Source organism: Scardinius erythrophthalmus, assembly GCF_964197995.2.
Source record: "Scardinius erythrophthalmus genome assembly, chromosome: 14".
Taxonomy (NCBI): domain Eukaryota; kingdom Metazoa; phylum Chordata; class Actinopteri; order Cypriniformes; family Leuciscidae; genus Scardinius; species Scardinius erythrophthalmus.
Genome location: NC_138234.1, coordinates 7,688,249 through 7,713,578, shown reverse-complemented (window position 1 = coordinate 7,713,578; position 25,330 = coordinate 7,688,249). Strand labels below are relative to the sequence as shown.

General features: G+C 43.0%; 1 protein-coding gene across 3 annotated transcripts in view; it reads left to right on the top strand.

Moving 5' to 3' along the window:
* LOC308702298 (uncharacterized protein) overlaps positions 1-25,330 on the top strand; it is a 52,307-nt gene that overhangs the window by 6,712 nt on the left and 20,265 nt on the right. Inside the window, exons 1-7 of one of the 3 annotated variants that reach the window (XM_081385009.1) lie at positions 211-502; positions 835-892; positions 989-1,105; positions 1,216-1,251; positions 2,953-3,670; positions 3,755-3,927; positions 4,021-4,085. In XM_081385009.1, coding sequence (XP_081241135.1) covers positions 3,019-3,670; positions 3,755-3,927; positions 4,021-4,085 — 890 coding nt within the window. In that variant the 5' untranslated portion in view covers positions 211-502; positions 835-892; positions 989-1,105; positions 1,216-1,251; positions 2,953-3,018. Of the gene's footprint in view, positions 1-101; positions 893-988; positions 1,106-1,215; positions 1,252-2,952; positions 3,671-3,754; positions 3,928-4,020; positions 4,086-25,330 lie in introns of those variants that run through there. The other 2 variants (XM_081385008.1, XR_014031571.1) reach the window with 2 other exon arrangements.

The following is a 25,330-nucleotide window of genomic DNA, read 5'->3' as shown; positions in this document are numbered from 1 at the left end:
ATCTCAGGGGATTGCACATACCTATGTATAAATGTATAGGATAATGCAATGTAATATACTACTGTCTCATTTACTACTGATTTGTTTTGATTTTTGTATAGGTACATGATGTGGGTCAGGGCGGTTTGGAAAGAGCCAAATGGAGAGGAGGAGGGAGTCATCCCAGAGGTTTGGGTGAAGGACAACATGGTACACTGGCCACCAGGGTCTAATGTAACTAAAGCAGCTAAAGAGATGCGAACGCCAACAAGTACCGTATTTTCCGGACTATAAGTCGCACTTTTTTTCATAGTTTGGCTGGTCCTGCGACTTATATTCAGGTGCGACTTATATATCAAAATTAATTCAGACTGAGATGAACCAAGAGAAAACATTACCGTCTACAGCCGCGAGAGGGCGCTCTAGTTGGCGGAGTTGTTCAGAAGCGACACCATATGAAGAAAATTCAATGGATTCAGTGATGTGGAATGAGATCGCGGGAGCTTGGTGAACTTGTTTACTGGTAACTTGCTTGTTGGACTCCATGGCTTATGTTAATTTAGCCTATTCCGCCTCCCAGGTATATGTTCTTTATGCTATTGTGTAACTTAACTGAATAACTGTTAATGTGTTGCATTAACATACCGGACACCTACTCAACCTGTTGTTCTGTGTGCTACTGTGTAGTTAAATAACTTGCCTTTCCAGATTAAATGTCTGTTCTTGGTCTTCAATTTTGTGAAATAAATTTCTAAATAAATGCGACTTATACTCCAGTGCGACTTATATATGTTTTTTTCCTCTTCATGACGCATTTTTTGACTGATGCGACTTATACTCCGGAGCGACTTATAGTCCGGAAAATACGGTAGCTGGAAAATGTTTCCACTGCTGAAAATCAAATTCAAGTCAAGTGAGTTAACATCCATTTTTTAAAAGCGAAATTGTTTTTTCTACTAATCAAATCAATGAAGGTATTAAAAGCTTGTTTGTTTTCTATTTACTTCAGATAATCCGGAAGTGTGTGAAGCATTCGACCAAACAAGTACTGCAGAGCTCAGTGAGGAAGAATGTGGTCCTGTCAAGAGGGTATCAAAGAAAAAAATATACCCAGGGTTTATTTTAGGTACAGAATACTTGCTCATTTTGACAGGGCCCTAGTTTCTGGTGCTGGAGCATAATATATGTTGTGATACTATGTATGGTAATTATACTGTTGTTTCTCCTCTTACACAGATGAGGATGAGGATGAAAGCAGGATGAAGCAGATCGGTGGGTTTTTGGAACAAAAATATTCATATTTCAAAAGTTACAAACTCAAATCAGCAGCTTCCGGTGACAGCGAGTCTACATTGACCTCCATTGTAGAAAAGGAAACTACAATGCAAGTCAATGTAGACTCGCTGGAAGCTGGTGCACTTCTTCCAGCCATTATTTTCTTAAGTTACAGCTCATTAGTTCTAGCACTCCGTCCGCTTTAAATAAAGTAGAGCCATCGGATTGCTTTTATTTGAATGAATTATCACATTTATTTAAATTCATTATTAAAAGAGAGAGACAGAACTGAAGAGAGAGAGAGAGAGATGTGTGCGCGAGTTACCTGTGTGCGTCTCTTCTTTAAAGTCTAGCAGCTACAGTCCCCTCACTGCTTAAGCATATAGCTAACTTAATGATTCTTTAATGGATTTATTAAAATCATTTCTGAATGACAGGCAACACTGACAGTGACAAGGCAATCTTTATTTGAACTAAAGAACATGTCATTTATTTATTGTTAATTCTTTGTGCCGCTTTTTGTCATTCAACGTCTTCTCCAAGTCTTCTATTTCGTCTTGTGCCTGGGCCCATTTCTCAAAATTGTCACCATACAAATTAAACGATATGCAAAAAATCATCCATTTAGCCTACCTAAATAAACGTTTTCTTATGTGTCTCACTCTGCTTGCAAGCGTAACACTGTTACTATGGTTACCAATGTTTATAATAGCGGATCAATTTTTAACTGTAATCAAACTGACTGGAACTACCTGTGCATTAAACGGTTTTACTGCACACCTTCCAGCCAATCAGAATCGAGTATTTAAACAGCCCATGGTATAGACCCTTTTACAGTTGGTAAACATGGTGACGTATTTGTGTGGGCGGGGCTTAGCTGGAGGCAGAAAGATCCCTCTGGCTGCTTCACTAACGCTAGTTTGCAAGTTTTGTTAGCTTGTTTTTTAACAATGACTGGAGAAAATCCGATTTTGTCTTAATGTGCAAGGTCACTCACTGTCCAGGACCGCGATTGTTATTTGCAAAAATTAATTTTAACGGACGGAACCAGATGACCGTACACGCGCTCAGTCAATGGACGATCTGACAGGATTAACGTTAACGCTAACGTTTTCGAGTGAGCATTTTAAGTATAATTGAACGGACAGGAGTCAATTATTCCTCTTATACCATGGTTGCCACACAACAAAACATTGTTCAAGTGTTTCATTTCAGATTATAATAAATGTTGCCCTGCGGTAGGAAAATCTGACAGGGTAGGACAACTTGAACACCGGTACAGCCCCGCGAGCATAAGATTTTGCTTTGCCGATGCAGCTCGTCTTTCTCTTGGTCTATCTCTGTGGCAACCGGCAGAAAACAGCAGCACATATTCAACAAAACAGTGTTTCCTGAATTCTGCCACTGTTACTGACTGCCTGGGCATATGAACAACATAACATTCACACTAAAGCCTACATCGCATGATAAACATTAATAAGGCATATTTTACATTATTATTAATTATTGTCTGGTATATGTTTGTTTTAATCGGCATCGGTATATTTGCAAGACATCTGCGATACTGCGATACACGATAACATTGTCACATCGCCCAGCCCTAATACCTATACTGTATATATATCTCCAGATCCAAAACAGTGTATATATGCCAATCCTTCATCTTATTGTTACATTTGGTTGTCTTTCATCCCTCAGGTCTGTCCTTTCCAAAACCACCAAGGATTTGAGAAATGTCTAGCCAGGCATTAGGATCAGAAGAAAATGATTATAAATCCAGGTCCAGGAGTCCACTCCATGACTCTCTGCTCCAAAGTTCTCGCTCTCTATGCCAGTGGTCCCACACTCCCAGCCACAGCACTGTACCCCAACAGTCCCACACTCCGCACCACAGCACTTCACGCGAGAGGTCCCACAGTCCGTGCCAGGTGCCCCACACTCCACGCCACACCACTTCACGCCACCGGTCCCAATCTCCAACCCACAGCACCCCACGCCAGCGGTCCCGCACTCCACTCCACACCACTTCACGCCACCGGTCCCAATCTCCAACCCACAGCACCCCACGCCAGCGGTCCCGCACTCCACACCACACCACTTCACGCCACCGGTCTCAATCTCCAAACCACAGCACCCCACGCCAGCGGTCCCGCACACCACACCACTTCACGCCACCGGTCTCAATCTCCAAACCACAGCACCCCACGCCAGCGGTCCCGCACTCCACGCCACCGGTCCAAATCTCCGACTCGCAGCACCCCACGCCAGTGGTCCCGCACTCCACGCCGCGGCTCTTCACGCCCACGGGACAGCTCTCCACACCAGCGCTCCAGCTCTTCTTATGAGTGCTCCCAAAGACCAGCTAGGGGGAACCAGCACAGAGAGGGTGGAGAGCTATTCCCATTAGATAATGGAAGTAAGTATACCACCTCATATTCTTACTGAAAGTGGTATTTTTTGCAAATGAGACAAATATTTTTCATTCCAATTTGACTTTCAGAATTCCAAAGGCGGGTCCTTTATCTTCTTTCTGATATTCGGGCAAAGCTGTCAGAGGTGGGCCAAAACCGTGAGCCCCCAGAGTCTCAGTTCCACCTTGAGAAAATGAACAGCAGGCACGAGCTAAAAAATCTGGAAGGGCAACTGGCCGTTGAAGAAAAGAGGAATGTGATGGTCAGTATAACTATGCCAGGCCAATACTAATACTGTTTTTTTTTTTCTGTGTTTCTGATGGTGAAAAAAATAAAAATTTCTAAATCTTTTCAGGTGTCTCGGTTAGTCAGGATTGGGGGTGCAGACCTTGAGGACTGTGTAAAAAATATGATGAAAAGGTAAATGATACCATGCTTTGGTGCATTTCTCAGATGACTCATGAGTTCATTCACTCAGACAAGCAGAAGAGCCAGATGGCATGTTTAAATAACAGGATTCGGTGTCCACAAGCCCGGATCTGCTTATATGGACTCAATGCAGCCGGACAACAAGTTTAAATCGCAAAATAGACTAAAACTAAGTAAAATAGCAGTGTGCCAAAACGTTGCACGGTACGATACGGCTTGCTTCGGCTCGCTTTAAATTAGGGCTGTAATCTCCCAGTCGATTATTTGGTCGATACGTTCTGGCTCGACCAAAATTTTGATTGGTCAATTTTTTGCTGCATTCATTTCATCAGTTTTGCCGTGTTCATTTCAAAAGTTCCACATTTGTTTTATCAGTTTTGCTGCGTTCGTTAATAAATATAATTTTTTATTAAAGTGATGCCTTTTGTGTTTAAGAGTAAACGCTTTAAGTTAGGGCTGCATAATTAATCGAATTTCTAATCACAATTACGGATGTCACGATTACGTAATCGTTCAAAGCCACGTTTACAAAAGAAAATCCACTATGCGTGCATTTAGAGCATGTTATGTTATGAGAGGCGAATCACGACTTGAGAAAACCCTGCACAATAGGAACTACCAGGCAGTGACGTAAGTGTACGCTGAAATAATCAAGTCTTTCCAGTAAATAATCAAGCTGCAATTAAGTCTTTCACCTCAGAAAAATGGACTTTCATGTCAGCCGTTATATTTGCTCGTAGCGCGCACTCTTCAATTACGCGCGCAAATGCGGCAGCGCATGCTGTGTATTGCTTCACTGTATAAAGTGCAAAAGAATCTACGAGCATGCAACGTCGTTACGTTGTAAATTAGTAAGCCACGGAATAAAAGTAAAATACCAATAAATAGGGGTGGGAATTGGCAAAAATGTGACGATTCGATAGTATTGCGATATTTGGGATAGTTGGGCCATGATTCAATATTGCGATTCTTAACATATTGCGATACAGCAAGTATTGCGATTCGATTCTGCGATATATTGCAATTCATGCCCCCCATATTATTCAAAGGCATTACAAGAAATGAGGAAAATAAGACTGATCAACTCACTTCAAATGTGACATTTAATTCTGTGAACATTATCTTCTACACATTAAGGCCCAATCCCAATTCTATTTTATACCCCTTCGCCTACCCCTAGCCCTTCGCCTACCCCTTGCCCTTCCCCCTTGAAACAGAGTGTCAAGGCGTAGGGGTGAAAATATTCCCCTAAGAAATGGGACACCACTACTACACCGTTACATGTCATTATACATCGTCGCCAGGGGCGTGTCTAGAGCATTTTCAGTGGGGGGGCCATGCTGGGGCACTGCCTCCAAACGGGGTGGCCGCCAGTGACCAAAAAAAAAAAAAAAGCTAAATTCTACAGCATATTACGTAAATCCTATTGATATTATTATTTTATTTTTAACTTGAATAAAGTTACTTGTAACAAATGTAGTAATAAAGCACATTTTTGATTAATTTAGTTTTTGTCATCCCTGTATATATCCATTAAGTTAAATTTGAGAGCCAGTGTTTATTATTTTTAGTGTTTCCATAAAACTAACAAGTTTATAAAATAAAAGCAATTTTAATAATGAGCAATTTTAAAACCCCAGAAGCAGAAACAATGTCAATTATTTTCTTTTAATAAGTAGTTTGGCCATTACAATATACAGTAGTTTTATTCACAATCTCTTTCAAATAATAAATAAATAAATCCCCCCCCACTGTAATAATTCAAATGGTTTGGCAAAAACATCATAGTGTTTCATTCAACATTTCTTTCATATTAATTTACAAAAAAGCTGAGTAACACAGAGTTAAAGTTTTAGCATTGTAACAGTTTAAATGAAAACACCACAGTTTAAAAATAAAATATGGAACCATTACATTGTGCTCTGCTAATATATTAAAGGAGTCATAATGTAGAAATTTCACTTTTCCACGAGAATCAATGTATGTTATGATTGCATAATGATTGTACACTGGCCGGGAAGCCGATATTTAAAAGTGAAGCGTTTGTTTACCTCAGGGTTTGTAAAATAGGCCACGTGCACGCGCACGAAAAAACGAGATTTTGATTTCTTCCCCTTCTTGACGTCAAGACGGGGGAGGATATCCCAAATATGGACACCGCAAACCTATGCCGCGGGAAGCCCGCCCCTCTCCCCCTCAGATTCAGTTTAGTCGACTCGAGAAAGATGGAGAAACCGAGTGTAGCCTACACCTGAGATGCTCTGGGTGACTGCCACAAACAACATGCAAATGTGTTTTATCTACCAAAAACGGACGAAACTATCAGGGAACAGTGGAGGAAATTCATTTTTAATGACGCTGTCCCAACAACTCTTTCAAGTGGCGTATCGTTAGGTGTGTGTGCTAAACATTTTACACCGGATCATTTACAAATTTGGGGCAAAATCAGGCGAACTTGGCCTCGAAGCTCCGTTTGGGAAAAGGTGCCATCCCAACCATCAGGGACTTGCCAGAAATTGAAAAGGTAAGACTGTGTTTGTATTGCTCTACTGTGGTTAACAAATAGCAGCTAACTGCTAATGCGGCTATTGTATGTAACGTTACCTGCGAGATAAACACGGGGAATGGACTCTACGAATGCTAGTCACATCTTTCCACTTTGTTTTACACTAGCAGCTACAGTAGTGACGGTACAGGAGTCCATGCTCAGTGGCTAAAACTGTTTAAATGCAAGTATAACATCACGTTGCATGTCTAAAGAAGAAAAATATTGAATGTCTAAATAACCATAACGTGAAACAAGGCAAAAACACCACATGATAGTAAAAATCTCAAAACCACTGTAAGCTAAAAAAAAAAAAAAAAAAAACTACATCTCCGTTAATGTAATCTACATTAAATAAAAGGTAAATTTATGTGGGAGAAAATAGCAACACACGTTTTTGCTCATTACTGATGTTAATGTATGTCTCAGTCAAAATGATTGTCTTTACCATTCAGAGACACCTTGATGTAGACGTCCTTCCATCGTTCCATCTTCACTTTCCAGCTCTGGTTCAGAGTCCGGCTCAAACATGTACGGTTGAATCCCATATGTCGCGGCCGGGTTCATTGACACTTTGCGCCATGATGTCATTGTCAGTTTGTAATGATATGCTAAAGAGTTACCTGCGGTGTCAACCCCCCTCCTTCCTGCAACCAATCAACGCGCCCCTCATTTGCATTATTATAATGACCGTCCACGACAGCCAAAACATCGCATCAGATCTCGCGAGACAATAATGCCTTTAGAAATAAGGGTCTGAGGGGCTCTGTGTTGATTTTTTTTCCACTTTTCTTTTTTAGAAGTGCCTGAAAGACTATAATAGAGCATTGGGTACCAAAGTTAAAACAACATTATGACTCCTTTAAAGAACAGTCTTTAGTTTAGAAACAATAATACCTGCCAACTTTTGAGTTTAGCTTGGAGTGAGGGGGGGGGGGGTTATATAATAAGTGTATTGTGATTGTCACTAACATTTTAGTAACTAAACTGAATTGTATTAGGTTTAGTGACAACATGTTACAATGTTTACATGGTACAATTTCTGGTAAGCTACGCTTTTTTATTATTTCAATTCAATTATTGTGATTTGATTTAATATTGACTCATTTGGATAAATATTAGGTAGGCTACACAAGATTATTTTTTCTCAAGAAAAAAACAACTCACCTATGAGCCCTGTCAGCTGGTAGTAGGCTATTATTTAAGGTTAAAAACAACTCAAATTAAATATAATGCATTTTTTTTATTATAATAACAACTTTATTTAATGATACAAGTAAAAATATAATAAATATGTAATATAGAACACATATTTAGCTAAATACTCTCTATAGCTATTTTTTTTCTTGCCAACTATGTGCTAACTTATAGCATAGGCTATATTATGTTTATTAAATGGCTTTCCTGAGGTAAATGTGACATAATTGTTCTCCAGCTATGTTATTGACCTCTTCACACTGATGAAAAACACTGATTGATCGATATTATGTATGAGGAATATACATTTCGGTAAGTTGTACTGTATCTTTGTGTTCATTCATGTTTTTTTACTATTATTAGCTAGTAGATATGATCGGTTCACGTCACATTTACAAGCGCCAAAACGGTATTTATTGTTTGAATTTCGTAATAAAATTGACAGAATCTGAGAGCTGAGTTTTTTATATCATAAAGTAACTTGCTCTGTTTAGTCTGTCGGTCTCCGTGGCCTCTTTGCTTCGCGATTTTTCTGTTCGTGTGAAAACTGCGCGTGTCTCACGGTGAATGCGTGAGAGTTGGCAGCTCTAGCAGAAAGAGAGGAAAACAGTCGAAAAAGAAAGAAGGCAGACCTCAACTAAAACAGCTGGAACTTCTGGAACTAAAACTTCTGTTTCGGTGGTGACTGGCAGCTCTGTTTGGTATTTTGACTTCACACTCTTGATTGATAAAGTAAAAGTCCAAGTCCGCGACGACCGTTGTTTCTCTGGCGCTGCACTTCTTTGAATCGCGAACTTCAGAAGAGTCTATAAACTGATTGGCCGTAAAATGAACCAATCACAAGACATCTATAGGGGGGGGGCACCTGGGGTGGCCAATCGAATTTCAGGGGGGGCCGGTGCCCCCCCTGGCCACCACGTAGACCCGCCCCTGATCGTCGCTAGCGCCTACGTCACAGGAGATGCGCCAATGTTTATCACACACTTCTAAGATGCCGTCGTCAGCTGCGTGAGTTACAGCTATTTTTTTGCATTTTTCTTCTGAAGTTTTCAGAAAAAAACGGAGATGACGATATCTTCGACGCCTAATGCTGCGTTCACACAACGTGAATAGAGCGTCTGGCGCGAGTGATTTCAATGTTAAGACGCGTTTACGCGCGTCTGGAGGTCTTGCTGCGCGAATGAGGCGTTTAGCGCGACGCGGTGGACCCGAATTCCCCTCATTCGCGCGTCCACTTCGCTTCAAACTTTTGCTTTTTACACGCGTCATATTGTTAACGAACTTTAAAGGGGTCATATAATGGTACATGCACTTTTACAAGTTGATAGCACAGAAATGTCTGTTGGCAGTGCCTGTACACAACCATCCTATCATGATTAAAATCCATCCAGTGGTTTTGTTTTAATCTCCTTATATGTTTGACCATCTATGAAATCAAGCCGTTCGATATTGTGACGTCATAAGATCGTACGCCCCTCCCGCGATTGTGATTGACAGCCGTGCTTCAACACAAGACCCGCCCTGAGCAAGCTGTGACAGCCGTCGTCATAGTAGTCCGCCATTGTTGATATGCTGGAGGAGAATGGCGTCTACGCGATTGTGGTGCTCTGTTCTTAGATGTAATAAGGAACACAGCAGTCATTTGGATGTTCCTAAATCCGAGCCGTTGAAGATGCAGTGGCTGAGTTTTGTTTTTGAAGGATATGCCCAAAGGATTGACGCGGGGATTCCCTCACAGGGATTCCCCACGATCGTCCATGCTTTCATGTTTACGCGAATCATTTCACACCAGACAGCTTTACAAACGAGAAAAAACGGATCGGTACCAACGTGTTCCTGCTGAACCTCCAGAAGATGTGAGTGTAATGTTTTATTAACCTTTATATTAGTATTTATATTAATCTTTGCGAAATTTGCAAACCTTGCTGCAGGCTTCACAATGAATGCGTCTAAGGTTTACACTCAGGTACATTACGGCATGTTTTCTATGTAGGCCTACGACGTTCTCAATATAATTCATAATCCCACGTTTATAATGAACAACGCGTGGTTATTGTGTTACAAACGGTGTACGCACAGAACAGAGGGGCGGGGTCAGCAAAGCTCATTATCATTTAAAGACACATGCACTGAAACGGCGTGCTGAAAACAGAGCTGTTTTTGACCAGGTAAAATGAGTGTTTTCTTACAATACTAATGAGAATTTTTAATTAAAGTATATTACAAACTTTTAATTTAGACCCTAAAGAATCATATTAGCTTGTACAAAAATGGCATTATATGACCCCTTTAACGATTTTTTTGCAACCGTTTCTTTGAAGAACATGGCCGTAAATATGAACACAAGATTGAATGTGACATAAAGAAAATGATTATTGGCAGTCATGTTGCCTCTGTAGCCGGTGTATGCAGGTACATTTCTCATACCCCTTCGTTTGAAGTGTGGTCCCGAAAAATCTTCGTTTCAAGGGCTATCTGGCCCCTTCCCCTTACCCCTACCCCTCCAACCAAAAGAGAATTGAGACAGCCCTACCCCTTCACGGGAACGCGCAAAACGGAGGGGTAGGGCCAAGGGGTAGGGGCAAGGGGTGAATTGGGATTGAGCCTAACTGAAGTGCAAAAACTTTTATATATATAATTCCACCAAATCAGCTTCTCATTGTAAAATGGCACAGCTTTTTATATATCTAAATGCACATTCTTAAAATCAGTCAATCAATCATTATATTATGATAATCAAGCATTAGCCTATTTAATGATACAACTTCAGTAATTAGAACTAAAGATAATAGTAATAACTAGAATGTACATTTCCTGAAGAAAATGTGAAGTGGTGCTTGCAGTGGCAAAACTCGCCACTCGGTTGCTAGAGTGTGGTACATGATTGCATACGAACTAACAAACATGTCTGTACGATGTTGTGGTGCTGAGATATGGCTTATTCATGTTGTTCAGGTGGTTGCTAGGGTGTTGCTAGGGTGTTCTATGTGGTTGCTAGGGCTTTGCTAGGTGGTTGCAAGGGTGTTCTGGGTGGTTGCTAGGGTTGTTGCTAGGCAGTTGCTAGGGTATTCTGGGTGGTTGCTATGGTGTTGCTAGGCGGTTGCTAGGGTGTTCTGGGTGGTTGCTAGGGCGTTGCTAGGCGGTTGCTAGGGTATTCTGAGTAGTTGCTATGATGTTGCTAGTCGGTTGCTAGGGTATTCTGGATGGTTGCTAGGGCGTTGCTAGGCAGTTGCTAGGGTATTCTGGGTGGTTGTTATGGTGTTGCTAGGCGGTTGCTAGGGTATTCTGGGGGGTTGCTAGGCAGTTGCTAGGGTATTCTGGGTGGTTGCTAGGGCGTTGCTAGGCAGTTGCTAGGGTATTCTGGGTGGTTGCTATGGTGTTGCTAGGCAGTTGCTATGGTATATTGGGTGGATGCTAGGGCGTTGCTAGGCAGTTGCTAGGGTGTTCTGGGTGGTTGCTAGGCAGTTGCTAGGGTGTTCTGGGTGGTTGCTAGGGTGTTGCTAGGCAGTTGCTAGGGTATTCTGGGTGGTTGCTAGGCGGTTGCTAGGGTGTTCTGGGTGGTTGCTAGGGCGTTCTGGGTGGTTGCTAGGGCGTTGCTAGGCAGTTGCTAGGGTATTCTGGGTGGTTGCTATGGTGTTGCTAGGCGGATGCTATGGTATTTTGGGTGGATGCTATGGTGTTGCTAGGCAGTTGCTATGGTATATTGGGTGGATGCTAGGGCGTTGCTAGGCAGTTGCTAGGGTGTTCTGGGTGGTTGCTAGGCAGTTGCTAGGGTGTTCTGGGTGGTTGCTAGGGTGTTGCTAGGCAGTTGCTAGGGTATTCTGGGTGGTTGCTAGGCGGTTGCTAGGGTGTTCTGGGTGGTTGCTAGGGCGTTGCTAGGCAGTTGCTAGGGTATTCTGGGTGGTTGCTATGGTGTTGCTAGGCGGATGCTATGGTATTTTGGGTGGATGCTAGGGCGTTGCTAGGCAGTTGCTAGGGTGTTCTGGGTGGTTGCTAGGCAGTTGCTAGGGTGTTCTGGGTGGTTGCTAGGGTGTGGCTAGGCAGTTGCTAGGGTATTCTGGGTGGTTGCTAGGCGGTTGCTAGGGTATTCTTGGTGGTTGCTATGGTGTTGCTAGGCGGTTGCTAGGGTATTCTTGGTGGTTGCTAGGGCGTTGCTAGGCAGTTGCTAGGGTATTCTGGGTGGTTGCTATGGTGTTGCTAGGTGGTTGCTAGGGTATTCTGGGTGGTTGCTATGGTGTTGCTAGGTGGTTGCTAGGGTATTCTGGTTGGTTGCTAGGCAGTTGCTAGGTGGTTGCTAGGGTATTCTTGGTGGTTGCTAGGGCGTTGCTAGGTAGTTACTAGGGTGTTCTGGGTGGTTGCTATGGTGTTGCTAGGCAGTTGCTATGGTATATTGGGTGGATGCTAGGGCGTTGCTAGGCAGTTGCTTGGGTGTTCTGGGTGGTTGCTAGGCAGTTGCTAGGTGTTCTGGGGGTTGCTAGACAGTTGCTAGGGTGTTCTGGGTGGTTGCTACGGTATTTTTGGTGGTTACTAGAGCGTTTCTAGATGTTGCTAGGGTGTTCAGGATGGTTGCTAAGGTATTTTTTAGTTGCTATGGTGTTACTAGGTGGTTGATAATTGTCAAAGATGGTTACTATGGAGTTTTTATAGAGTTATTAAAATCTTTAATAACGAGTGCCTTCAGTACGGCACTCGGCCTGCGGCCTCGTGCCTATGGCCAAATAGGCACAAGTATGGAGCAATATCGCAAGGCCACGAGTGTAATATTGCGTTAAAAAATACAAAAAAATGTAAAAAACATTTTTTTTTTGTTTAGGGTGGTTGCTAGGGAGCTCTTAGTGGTTGCTAGGGTGCTGAAACTGGTTGCTAGGGTGTGGCTATGAAGATTTTAGGCCATTACTTATTGGCTGCTTGATAATATAAATCCTCTGAGGGAGAGAGAGAGGGAGAGACGCAGGGGTGTCAGGCCCTTTGGAGTCTGTGTGTGTGAAAACGTCGGTTGGGATTCAAATATTTTTAGAACTCCCAATGTAAAGTCAATGGGACTTTTTTGGCCGCTTTTTCGTCCGCTGTGCGAACATCGTACACCCAATCGCTTAGAAAAGTCATAGCACACCTCTCCTCAATGAGCCGCTCGATTTGACGCCTCACTCAGGGGTCTGTGACAAACGGTGCGGGGCGCATTACGCGCCGAACTTTTGTCCGGAATAATAAGAATAAGAACTAGAATGTACATTTCCTGAAGAAAATGTGAAGTGGTGCTTGCAGTGGCAAAATTCGCCACTGGGCAGATGCTAACACAATTGACATGTTGTGATACCATGATATACCACATTTTAGCATTATTTACCACGATTTACCATGTTTCTAAGATGATTTATTACGATTTAACATATTCCAGCATGATTTACTATGATTAACATGTTGTTAGAATGATGCTAGCAGGATTAGCATGTTGGTTGGATGATGCTAGCATGATTAGCATGTTGCTAGCATGCTTTTAACAAGATGCTAGCATGATTAGCATGTTGCTAGCATGCTTTTAACAAGATGCTAGCATGATTAGCATGTTGTTAGCATGCTTTTAACAAGATGCTAGCATGATTAGCATGTTGTTAGCATGTTTTTAGCTAGATGCTAACATGATTAGCATTTTGCTAACATGATTAGCATGTTGCTAACATTATGCTAGCTTGATTATCATGTTGTTAGCATGATGCTAGCTTTATTAGCATGTTGGTAGCCTAATGCTAGCATGATTAGCATGTTGCTAGCATTATGCTAGCTTGATTAGCATGTTGCTAGCATGGTTAACATGTTGCTAGCATGATGCTAGCTTGATTAGCATGTTGCTAGCATAATGCTAGCATGATTAGCATGTTGCTAGCATGATGCTAGCTTGATTAGCATGTTGCTAGCATAATGTTAGCATGATTAGCATTTTGCTAGCATGATGCTAGCTTGATTAGCATGTTGGTAGCATAATGCTAGCATGATTAGCATGTTGCTAGCATGATGCTAACATGATTAGCATGTTGCTAGCATGATGCTAGCTTGATTAGCATGTTGCTAGCATGATGTTAGCATGATTAGCATTTTGCTAGCATGTTTTTAGCTAGATGCTAACAGGATTAGCATGTTGCTAGCATGATGCTAGCTTGATTAGCATGTTGCTAGCATGATTAGCATGTTGCTAACATGATGCTAGCTTGATTAGCATGTTGCTAGCATGATGCTAGCTTGATTAGCATGTTGCCAGCATGTTTTTAGCAAGATGCTGTTGCCAGGTGGTTGCTAGGGTGTTCTGGGTGGTTGCTATGGTGTTGCTAGGCAGTTGCTAAGGTGTTCTGGGTGGTTGCTAGGCAGTTGCTAGGGTATTCTTGGTGGTTGATAGGGCGTTGCTAGGTGGTTGCTAGGGTGTTCTGGGTGGTTGCTATGGTGTTGCTAGGCAGTTGCTATGGTATTCTGGGTGGATACTAGGGCATTGCTAGGCAGTTGCTAGGGTGTTCTGGTTGGTTGCTAGGTGTTCTGGGTGGTTGCTAGGCAGTTGCTAGGTGTTCTAGGTGGTTGCTAGGCAGTTGCTAGGGTGTTCTGGGTGCTTGCTAGAGTTTTTTGTGGTTACTAGAGCATTTCTAGACGTTGCTAGGGTGTTCAGGGTGGTTGCTAAGGTGTTTTTGTTAGTTGCTATGGTGTTACTAGGTGGTTGGTAGTTGTCAAATATGGTTACTATGGAGTTTTTACAGAGTTCTTAAAATCTTTAATAACGAGTGCCTTCTGTACGGCACTCGGCCTGCGGCCTCGTGCCTATGGCCGAATAGGCACAAGCATGGAGCAATATCGCAAGGCCACGAGAGTAAAATTGCTTTAAAAAATAAAAAAAATAAAAAAAAATGTTTTTTTTTGGTTTAGGGTGGTTGCTAGGGAGCTCTTAGTGGTTGCTAGGGTGCTGAAACTGGTTGCTAGGGTGTGGCTATGAAGATTTTAGGCCATTACTTATTGGCTGCTTGATAATATAAATCCTCTGAGGGAGAGAGAGAGGGAGAGATGCAGGGGTGTCAGGCCCTTTGGAGTCTGTGTGTGTGAAAACGTCGGTTGGGATTCAAATATTTTTAGAACTCCCAATGTAAAGTCAATGGGACTTTTTTGGCCGCTTTTTCGTCCGCTGTGCGAACATCGTACACCCAATCGCTTAGAAAAGTCATAGCACACCTCTCCTCAATGAGCCGCTCGATTTGACGCCTCACTCAGGGGTCTGTGACAAACGGTGCGGGGCGCATTACGCGCCGAACTTTTGTCCGGAATAATAAGAATAAGAATAATAACTAGAATGTACATTTCCTGAAGAAAATGTGAAGTGGTGCTTGCAGTGGCAAAATTCGGCACTCGGTTGCTAGGGTGTTGTACATGATCGCATACGAGCCAACAACCATGTCTGTACGCTGTTGTGGAGCTGAAATATGGCTTCTTTATGTTGCAATATGGTTGCTAGGTGGCTGTAAACGGTTGCTAGGGTGTGAATACAAAGTTACCATGGTGAAATTTACAGACTGTTTCCCAACCAAAACTAAAGAGCCAACCCCCATCTCTATATGATGTTCTGATGCAGAGACATGGGTCTTGATAAACGGTTGCTAGGGTCCTCTGTTTGGTTGCCAGGGAGTGACTTGGCAGATACCAATGATGAAACTGCAAAGGCTTCTTGTCACTCTGAATGATATAAACCAACTCCCATGCCTCTATGACATTCAGAATGGAAGATATCCCTCCTTGGATTTTGGTTGCTAGGGTACTCTGTTTGGTTGCTAGAGAGTGGCTTGGCAGCTGCCAATGATGAAATTCCAAAGGCTTCTTGTCAGTATGAATGATATAAACCAACTCCCATGCCTGTGTGACATTCAGTAAGGAAGATATTCCTCTTTGGAATTTGGTTGCTAGGGTACTCTGTTTGGTTGATATGGAGTTGCTTGGCAGCTGCCAATCATGAAACACCAAAGGCTTCTTGTCAATATGAATGATATAAACCAACTCCCATGCCTCTGTGACAGTCAGAATGGAAGATATCCCTCTCTGGAGTTTGGTTGCTAGGGTCCTCTGTTTGGTTGCTATGGAGTGGCTTGGCAGCTGTTAATGATGAAACTGCATAAGTTTCTTGTCAGTATGAATGAAAATAAACCAACTCCCATCTCTATACGATGTTCTGATGCAGAGATATAGGTCTTGCTAAACGGTTGCTAGGGTACTCTGTTTGGTTGCTAGGGAGTGGCTTGGCAGCTGCCAATGATGAAATTAAAAAGGCTTCTTGTCACTATGAATGATAAAAAACCAACTCCCATGCATCTGTGACATACAGAATGGAAGATATCCCTCTTTGGATTTTTGTTGCTAGGGTACTCTGTTTGGTTGCTAGGGAGTAGCTTGGCAGCTGCCAACCATAAAACTCCAGAGGCTGCTTGTCAGTTTGAATGATATAAACCAACTCCCAGCTCTATACGATGTTCTGATACAGAGAAATTATTTTTGCTAAATGGTTGCTAGGGTACTCTGTTTGGTTGCTAGGGAGTGGCTTGGCAGCTGCCAGTGATGAAACTGCAAAGGCTTCTTGTCACTATGAATGATATAAACCAACTCCCATTTCTTTGTGACATTCAAAATGGAAGATAACCCTCTTTGGATTTTGGTTGCTAGGGTACTCTGTCTGGTTGCTATGGAGTGGCTTGGCAGCTGCCAATAATGAAACTCCAAAGGCTGGTTGTCAGTATGAATGAAACAAACCAACTCCCATGCCTCTGTGACATTCGGAATGGAAGATATCCCTCTTTGCATTTTGGTTGCTAGGGTACTCTGTTTGGTTGCTATGGAGTTGTTTGGCAGCTGCTAATGATGAAACTGTAAAGGCTTATTGTCAGTATGAATGATATAAACCAACTCCCATCTCTATACGATGTTCTGATGCGGAGATATAGGTCTTGCAAAACGGTTGCTAGGGTACTCAAGTTTGGTTGCTATGGAGTGGCTTGGCAGCTGCCAATGATGAAACTGAAAAGGCTTTGTGTCACTATGAATGATATAAACCAACTCCCATTTCTCTGTGACATTCAGAATGGCAGATATCCCTCTTTGCATTTTGGTTGCTAGGGTACTCTGTTTGGTTGCTATGGAGTTGTTTGGCAGCTGCTAATGATGAAACTGTAAAGGCTTATTGTCAGTATGAATGATATAAACCAACTCCCATCTCTATACGATGTTCTGATGCGGAGATATAGGTCTTGCAAAACGGTTGCTAGGGTACTCAAGTTTGGTTGCTATGGAGTGGCTTGGCAGCTGCCAATGACGAAACTGCAAAGCCTTCTTGTCACTATGAATGATATAAACCAACTCCCATGCCTCTGTGACATTCAGAATGGAAGATATCCCTCTTTGAATTTTGGTTGCTAGGGTAATCTGTTTGGTTGCTATGGAGTTGCTTGACAGCTGCCATTGATGAAACTGCAAAGGCTTTTTGTTACTATGAATGATATAAACCAACTTCCATGCCTCTGTGACATTCAGAATAGAAGATATCCATCTAGGATTTTGGTTGCTAAGGTGCTCAACAATGGTTGCTAGGGAGGGGCTAGGAAGTGTTGAGGTGATTCATGATTGGCCATTTGATGCCCTGAGTGAAACGAGACCACCTTGGTGTTTCTATGATCTACTAGAGCGTTTCTAGACGTTGCTAGGGTGTTCAGGATGGTTGCTAAGGTATTTTTGGTAGTTGCTATTTTGTTACTAGGTGGTTGGTAGTTGTCAAAGATGGTTACTATGGAGTTTTTATAGAGTTATTAAAATCTTTAATAACGAGTGCCTTCAGTACGGCACTCGGCCTGCGGCCTCGTGCCTATGGCTGAATAGGCACAAGCATGGAGCAATATCGCAAGGCCACGAGTGTAATATTGCGTTAAAAAATACAAAAAAATGTAAAAAAAATTTTTTTTTGGTTTAGGGTGGTTGCTAGGGAGCTCTTAGTGGTTGCTAGGGTGCTAAAACTGGTTGCTAGGGTGTGGCTATGAAGATTTTAGGCCATTACTTATTGGCTGCTTGATAATATAATCCTCTGAGGGAGAGAGAGAGGGAGAGACGCAGGGGTGTCAGGCCCTTTGGAGTGGTGTGTGTGTGAAAACGTCGGTTGGGATTCAAATATTTTTAGAATGCCCAATGTAAAGTCAATGGGGACTTTTTTGGCCGCTTTTTCGTCCGCTGTGCGAACATCGTACACCCGATCGCTTAGAAAAGTCATAGCACACCTCTCCTCAATGAGCCGGTTGATTTGACACTTCACTCAGGGGTCTGTGACAAACGGTGCGGGGCGAGTTTCGCGCCAAACTTTGTCCAGAATAATAATAATAAGAACTAGAATGTACATTTCCTGAAGAAAATGTGAAGTGGTGCTTGCAGTGGCAAAACTCTCCACTTGGTTGCTAGGGTGTTGTACATGATTGCATTCGAGCCAACAACCATGTCTGTACAATGTTGTGGAGCTGAAATATGGCTTCTATATGTTGCAATATGGTTGCTAGGTGGCTCTAAACGGTTGCTAGGGTGTGAAATCAGTTACTATGGTGATAGTTACAGACAGTTTCCCAACCAAAACAAAAGAGCCAACCCCCATCTCTATGTGATGTTCTGATGCAGAGACATGGGTCATGATAAACGGTTGCTAGGGTCCTCTGTTTGGTTGCCAGGGAGTGACTTGGCAGGTGCCAATGATGAAACTCCAAAGGCTGATTGTCAGTATAAATGATTTAAACCAACTCCCATGCCTCTGTGACATTCAGAATGGAAGATATCCCTCTTTGGAATTTGGTTGCTAGGGTCCTCTGTTTGGTTGCAAGGGAGTGACTTGGCAGGTGCCAATCATAAAACTCCAAAGGCTGCTTGTCATAATGAATGATATAAACCAACTCCCATGCCTGTGTGACTTTCAGAATGGAAGATATCCCTCTTTGGATTTTGGTTACTAGGGTACTCTGTTTGGTTGCTATGGAGTTACTTGGCAGCTGCCAATGATGAAATTCCAAAGGTTTCTTGTCAGTATGAATGATATAAACCAACTCCCATGCCTCTGTGACATTCAGAATGGAAGAGATCCCTGTTTGGATTTTGGTTGCTAGGGTACTCTGTTTGGTTGTTATGGAGTTGCTTGGCAGCTGCCAATCATGAAACACCAAAGGCTTCTTGTCAGTATGAATGACATAAACCAACTCCCATGCCTCTGTGACATTCAGAATGGAAGATATCCCTCTTTGAATTTTGGTTGCTAGGGTAATCTGTTTGGTTGCTATGGAGTTGCTTGACAGCTGCCATTGATGAAACTGCAACGGCTTTTTGTTACTATGAAGGATATAAACCAACTCCCATGCCTCTGTGACATTCAGACTGGAAGATATCCCTCTTTGGATTTTGGTTGCTAGGGTACTATGATTGGTTGCTAGGGAGTGGCTTGGCAGCTGCCAATCATGAAACTCCAAAGGCTTCTTGTCAATATTGAATTATATAAACCTTCCCCCATCTCTATACGATGCTCTGATACAGAGATATAGGCCTTGCTAAATAGTTGCTAGGGTACTCTGTTTGGTTGCTATGGAGTGGCTTGGCAGCTGCTAATGATGAACTCCAAAGGCTGCTTTTCAGTATGAATGACATAAACAAACTCCCATGCCTCTGTGACATTCAGAATGGAAGATATCCCTCTTTGAATTTTGGTTGCTAGGGTAATCTGTTTGGTTGCTATGGAGTTGCTTGACAGCTGCCATTGATGAAACTGCAAAGGCTTTTTGTTACTATGAATGATATAAACCAACTTCCATGCCTCTGTGACATTCAGAATAGAAGATATCCCTCTAGGATTTTGGTTGCTAAGGTGCTCGACAATGGTTGCTAGGGAGGGGCTAGGAAGTGTTGAGGTGATTCATGATTGGCCATTTGATGCCCTGAGTGAAACGAGACCACCTTGGTGTTTCTATGATCTACTAGAGCGTTTCTAGACGTTGCTAGGGTGTTCAGGATGGTTGCTAAGGTATTTTTGGTAGTTGCTATTTTGTTACTAGGTGGTTGGTAGTTGTCAAAGATGGTTACTATGGAGTTTTTATAGAGTTATTAAAATCTTTAATAACGAGTGCCTTCAGTACGGCACTCGGCCTGCGGCCTCGTGCCTATGGCTGAATAGGCACAAGCATGGAGCAATATCGCAAGGCCACGAGTGTAATATTGCGTTAAAAAATACAAAAAAATGTAAAAAAAAAATTTTTTTGGTTTAGGGTGGTTGCTAGGGAGCTCTTAGTGGTTGCTAGGGTGCTAAAACTGGTTGCTAGGGTGTGGCTATGAAGATTTTAGGCCATTACTTATTGGCTGCTTGATAATATAAATCCTCTGAGGGAGAGAGAGAGGGAGAGACGCAGGGCTGTCAGGCCCTTTGGAGTGGTGTGTGTGTGTGAAAACGTCGGTTGGGATTCAAATATTTTTAGAATGCCCAATGTAAAGTCAATGGGGACTTTTTTGGCCGCTTTTTCGTCCGCTGTGCGAACATCGTACACCCGATCGCTTAGAAAAGTCATAGCACACCTCTCCTCAATGAGCCGGTCGATTTGACACTTTACTCAGGGGTCTGTGACAAACGGTGCGGGGCGCATTACGCGCCAAACTTTGTCCAGAATAATAATAATAATAATAATAATAAGAATAATAAGTATGAGCAATAACAATAGTGATGCCTTGCTTTCAGCAAGCACCACTAACTAGAATGTACATTTCCTGAAGAAAATGTGAAGTGGTGCTTGCAGTGGCAAAACTCTCCACTCGGTTGCTAGGGTGTTGTACATGATTGCATTCGAGCCAACAACCATGTCTGTACGATGTTGTGTAGCTGAAATATGGCTTCTATATGTTGCAATATGGTTGCTAGGTGGTTCTAAATGGTTGCTAGGGTGTGAATACACAGTTACCATGGTGATATTTACAGACTGTTTCCCAACCGAAACAAAAGAGCCAACCCCCATCTCTATACGATGTTCTGATGCAGAGACATGGGTCTTGATAAACGGTTGCTAGGGTACTCTGTTTGGTTGCTATGGAGTTGCTTGTCAGCTGCCAATGGTGAAACTGCACAGGCTTCTTGTCACTATGAATGATATAAACCAACTCCCATGCCTCTGTGACATTCAGACTGGAAGATATCCCTCTTTGGATTTTGGTTGCTAGGGTAATCTGTTTGGTTGCTATGGAGTTGCTTTGCAGCTGCCAATGATGAAACTGCAAACTGTTCTTGTCAGAATGAATGATATAAACCAACTCCCATGCCTCTATGACATTCAGAATGGAAGATATGCCTCTTTGTATTTTGGTTGCTAGTGTACTCTGTTGGTTGCTAGGGAGTGGCTTGGCAGCTGCCAATCATGAAACTCCAAAGGCTGCTTGTCAGTAGGAATGATATAAACCAACTCCCATCTCTATACGATGTTCTGATACAGAGATATTCGTTTTGCTAAACGGTTGCTAGGGTACTCTGTTTGGTTGCTAGGGAGTGGCTTGGCAGTTGCCAATGATGAAACTGCAAAGGCTTCTTGTCACTATGAATGATATAAACCAACTCTCATTTCTCTGTGACATTCAGAATGGCAGATATCCCTCTTTGGATTTTGGTTGCTAGGGTACTCTGTTTGGTTGCTATGGAGTGGCTTGGCAGATGCCAATGATGAAACTGCAAAGGCTTCTTGTCACTATGAATGATATAAACCAACTCCCATGTCTCTGTAACATTCAGAATGGAAGATATGCCTCTTTGGATTTTGGTTTCTAGGGTACTCTGTTTGGTTGCTATGGAGTTACTTGGCAGCTGCCAATGATGAAATTCCAAAGGCTTCTTGTCAGTATGAATGATATAAACCAACTCCCATGCCTCTGTGACATTCAGAATGGAAGATATCCCTCTTTGGATTTTGGTTGCTAAGGTGCTCGACAATGGTTGCTAGGGAGGGGCTTGGAAGTGTTGAGGTGATTCATGATTGGCTGTTTACTGCCCCGAGTCAAATGAGACCACCCCCATGTTTCTATGACAATTCAGTCTGGAGATATCTCTTTGAATTCTTTCAATGGAAGTCTATGGAACTTGTTGCTAAGGGGCTCTAAATGGTTGCTAGGGCGTGGCTTGATAGCTTCACAATGATCCTGAGAGACTGATTGGTCGTCTGAGTAAAATGAGCCCTCCCCCTTGTCTCTATGACACTGTGATCCAGAGCTACGTTCAATACAAAGTCCCTATGCAATTTACCATAGTAGGAAAAGCATGTGTATTTCACGGGACGTTCCTTCCCCATAGTAAGTCAATGGGGCAACTTTGGGCATCTCCTGCCCCCCAGGGGTGCAACTTTTACCCCATTGTGTGGTATGTTCTAACAGAGCCTGTCAGCCTCTTCAAATGTGGCAAATCACACATTTCTGCGAAATCCTCGCTCAGAGCTACGTGTGGTCAAAGTTCGTCGCAATGTTAAGTCAATGGGACTTTTTTGGCCGCTTTTTCGCCCCTGGGGCGAACACCGCACCCCCGATCGCTTATAAAAGTCATAGCACACCTCTCCTTAATGAGCCGGTCGATTTGACACCTCATTCATGGGTCTGAGACAAACGGTGCGGGGCGAGTTACGCGCCAAACTTTGTCCAGAATAATAATAATAATAATAACTAGAATGTACATTTCCTGAAGAAAATGTGAAGTGGTGCTTGCAGTGGCAAAACTCGCCACTGGGCAGATGCTAACACAATTAACATGTTGTGATACCATGATATACCACGTTTTAGCATTATTTACCACGATTTACCATATTTCTAAGATGATTTACTACGATTTACCACATTCCAGCATGATTTACTATGATTAACATGTTGTTAGAATGATGCTAGCATGATTAGCATGTTGTTAATATGATTAGCATGATGCTAGCATGCTTTTAACAAGATGTTAGCATGATTAGCATTTTGCTAGCATGTTTTTAGCTAGATGCTAACAGGATTAGCATGTTGCTAGCATTATGCTAGCTTGAATAACATGTTGTTAACATGATGCTAGCTTGATTAGCATGTTGCTAGCATGATGCTAGCTTGATTAGCATGTTGGTAACATGATGCTAGCATGATTAGCATGATGCTAGCTTGATTAGCATTTTGGTAGCATGATGCTAACATGATTAGCATGTTGCTATCATGCTTTTAACAAGATGTTAGCATGATTAGCATTTTGCTAGCATGATGCTAGCTTGATTAGCATGTTGGTAGCATAATGCTAGCATGATTAGCATGTTGCTAGCATGATGCTAACATGATTAGCATGTTGCTAGCATGATGCTAGCTTGATTAGCATGTTGTTAGCATGATGCTAGCTTGATTAGCATGTTGCTAGCATGATGCTAACTTGATTAGCATGTTGCTAGCATGATGTTAGCATGATTAGCATTTTGCTAGCATGTTTTTAGCTAGATGCTAACAGGATTAGCATGTTGCTAGCATGATGCTAGCTTGATTAGCATGTTGCCAGCATGTTTTTAGCAAGATGCTGTTGCCAGGTGGTTGCTAGGGTGTTCTGGGTGGTTGCTATGGTGTTGCTAGGCAGTTGCTAAGGTGTTCTGGGTGGTTGCTAGGCAGTTGCTAGGGTATTCTTGGTGGTTGCTAGGGCGTTGCTAGGTGGTTGCTAGGGTGTTCTGGGTGGTTGCTATGGTGTTGCTAGGCAGTTGCTATGGTATTCTGGGTGGATACTAGGGCATTGCTAGGCAGTTGCTAGGGTGTTCTGGTTGGTTGCTAGGTGTTCTGGGTGGTTGCTAGGCAGTTGCTAGGTGTTCTAGGTGGTTGCTAGGCAGTTGCTAGGGTGTTCTGGGTGCTTGCTAGAGTTTTTTGTGGTTACTAGAGCATTTCTAGACGTTGCTAGGGTGTTCAGGGTGGTTGCTAAGGTGTTTTTGTTAGTTGCTATGGTGTTACTAGGTGGTTGGTAGTTGTCAAATATGGTTACTATGGAGTTTTTATAGAGTTCTTAAAATCTTTAATAACGAGTGCCTTCTGTACGGCACTCGGCCTGCGGCCTCGTGCCTATGGCCGAATAGGCACAAGCATGGAGCAATATCGCAAGGCCACGAGAGTAAAATTGCTTTAAAAAATAAAAAAAATTAAAAAAAATGTTTTTTTTTGGTTTAGGGTGGTTGCTAGGGAGCTCTTAGTGGTTGCTAGGGTGCTGAAACTGGTTGCTAGGGTGTGGCTATGAAGATTTTAGGCCATTACTTATTGGCTGCTTGATAATATAAATCCTCTGAGGGAGAGAGAGAGGGAGAGATGCAGGGGTGTCAGGCCCTTTGGAGTCTGTGTGTGTGAAAACGTCGGTTGGGATTCAAATATTTTTAGAACTCCCAATGTAAAGTCAATGGGACTTTTTTGGCCGCTTTTTCGTCCGCTGTGCGAACATCGTACACCCGATCGCTTAGAAAAGTCATAGCACACCTCTCCTCAATGAGCCGCTCGATTTGACGCCTCACTCAGGGGTCTGTGACAAACGGTGCGGGGCGCATTACGCGCCGAACTTTTGTCCGGAATAATAAGAATAAGAACTAGAATGTACATTTCCTGAAGAAAATGTGAAATGGTGCTTGCAGTGGCAAAACTCGCCACTTGGTTGCTAGAGTGTGGTACATGATTGCATACGAGCCAACAAACATGTCTGTACGATGTTCTGCTGCTGAGATATGGCTTATTCGTGTTGTTCAGGTGGTTGCTAGGGTGTTGCTAGGGTGTTCTGGGTGGTTGATAGGCAGTTGCTAGGGTATTCTGGTTGGTTGCTAGGGTGTCGCTAGGCAGTTGCTAGGGTATTCTGGGTGGTTGCTAGGGCATTGCTAGGCAGTAGCTAGGGTGTTCTGGGTGGTTGCTAGGTGGTTGCTAGCGCGTTTTGGGTGATTGCTAGGCGGTTGCTAATGTGTTCTGGGTGGTTGCTAGGCAGTTGCTATGGTATTCTGGGTGGTTGCTAGGGCGTTGCTAGGCAGTTGCTAGGGTGTTCTGGGTGGTTGCTAGGGCGTTGCTAGGCAGTTGCTAGGGTGTTCTGGGTGGTTGCTAGGGCGTTGCTAGGCAATTGCTAGGGTGTTATGGGTGGTTGCTAGGCGGTTGCTTGGGTATTCTTGGTGGTTGCTAGGGCGTTGCTAGGCAGTTGCTAGGGTGTTCTGGGTGGTTGCTAGGGTGTTCTGGGTGGTTGATATGGTGTTGTTAGGCGGTTGCTAGGGTATTCTGGGTGGTTGCTAGGGCGTTGCTAGGTAGTTGCTAGGGTGTTCTTGGTGGTTTCTAGGCGGTTGCTAGGGTATTCTGGGTCGTTGCTAGGATGTTCTGGGTGGTTGCTAGGGCGTTGCTAGGGTGTTCTGGGTGGTTGCTAGGGCGTTGCTAGGCAGTTGCTAAGGTGTTCTGGGTGGTTGCTAGGCGGTTGCTAGGGTGTTCTGGT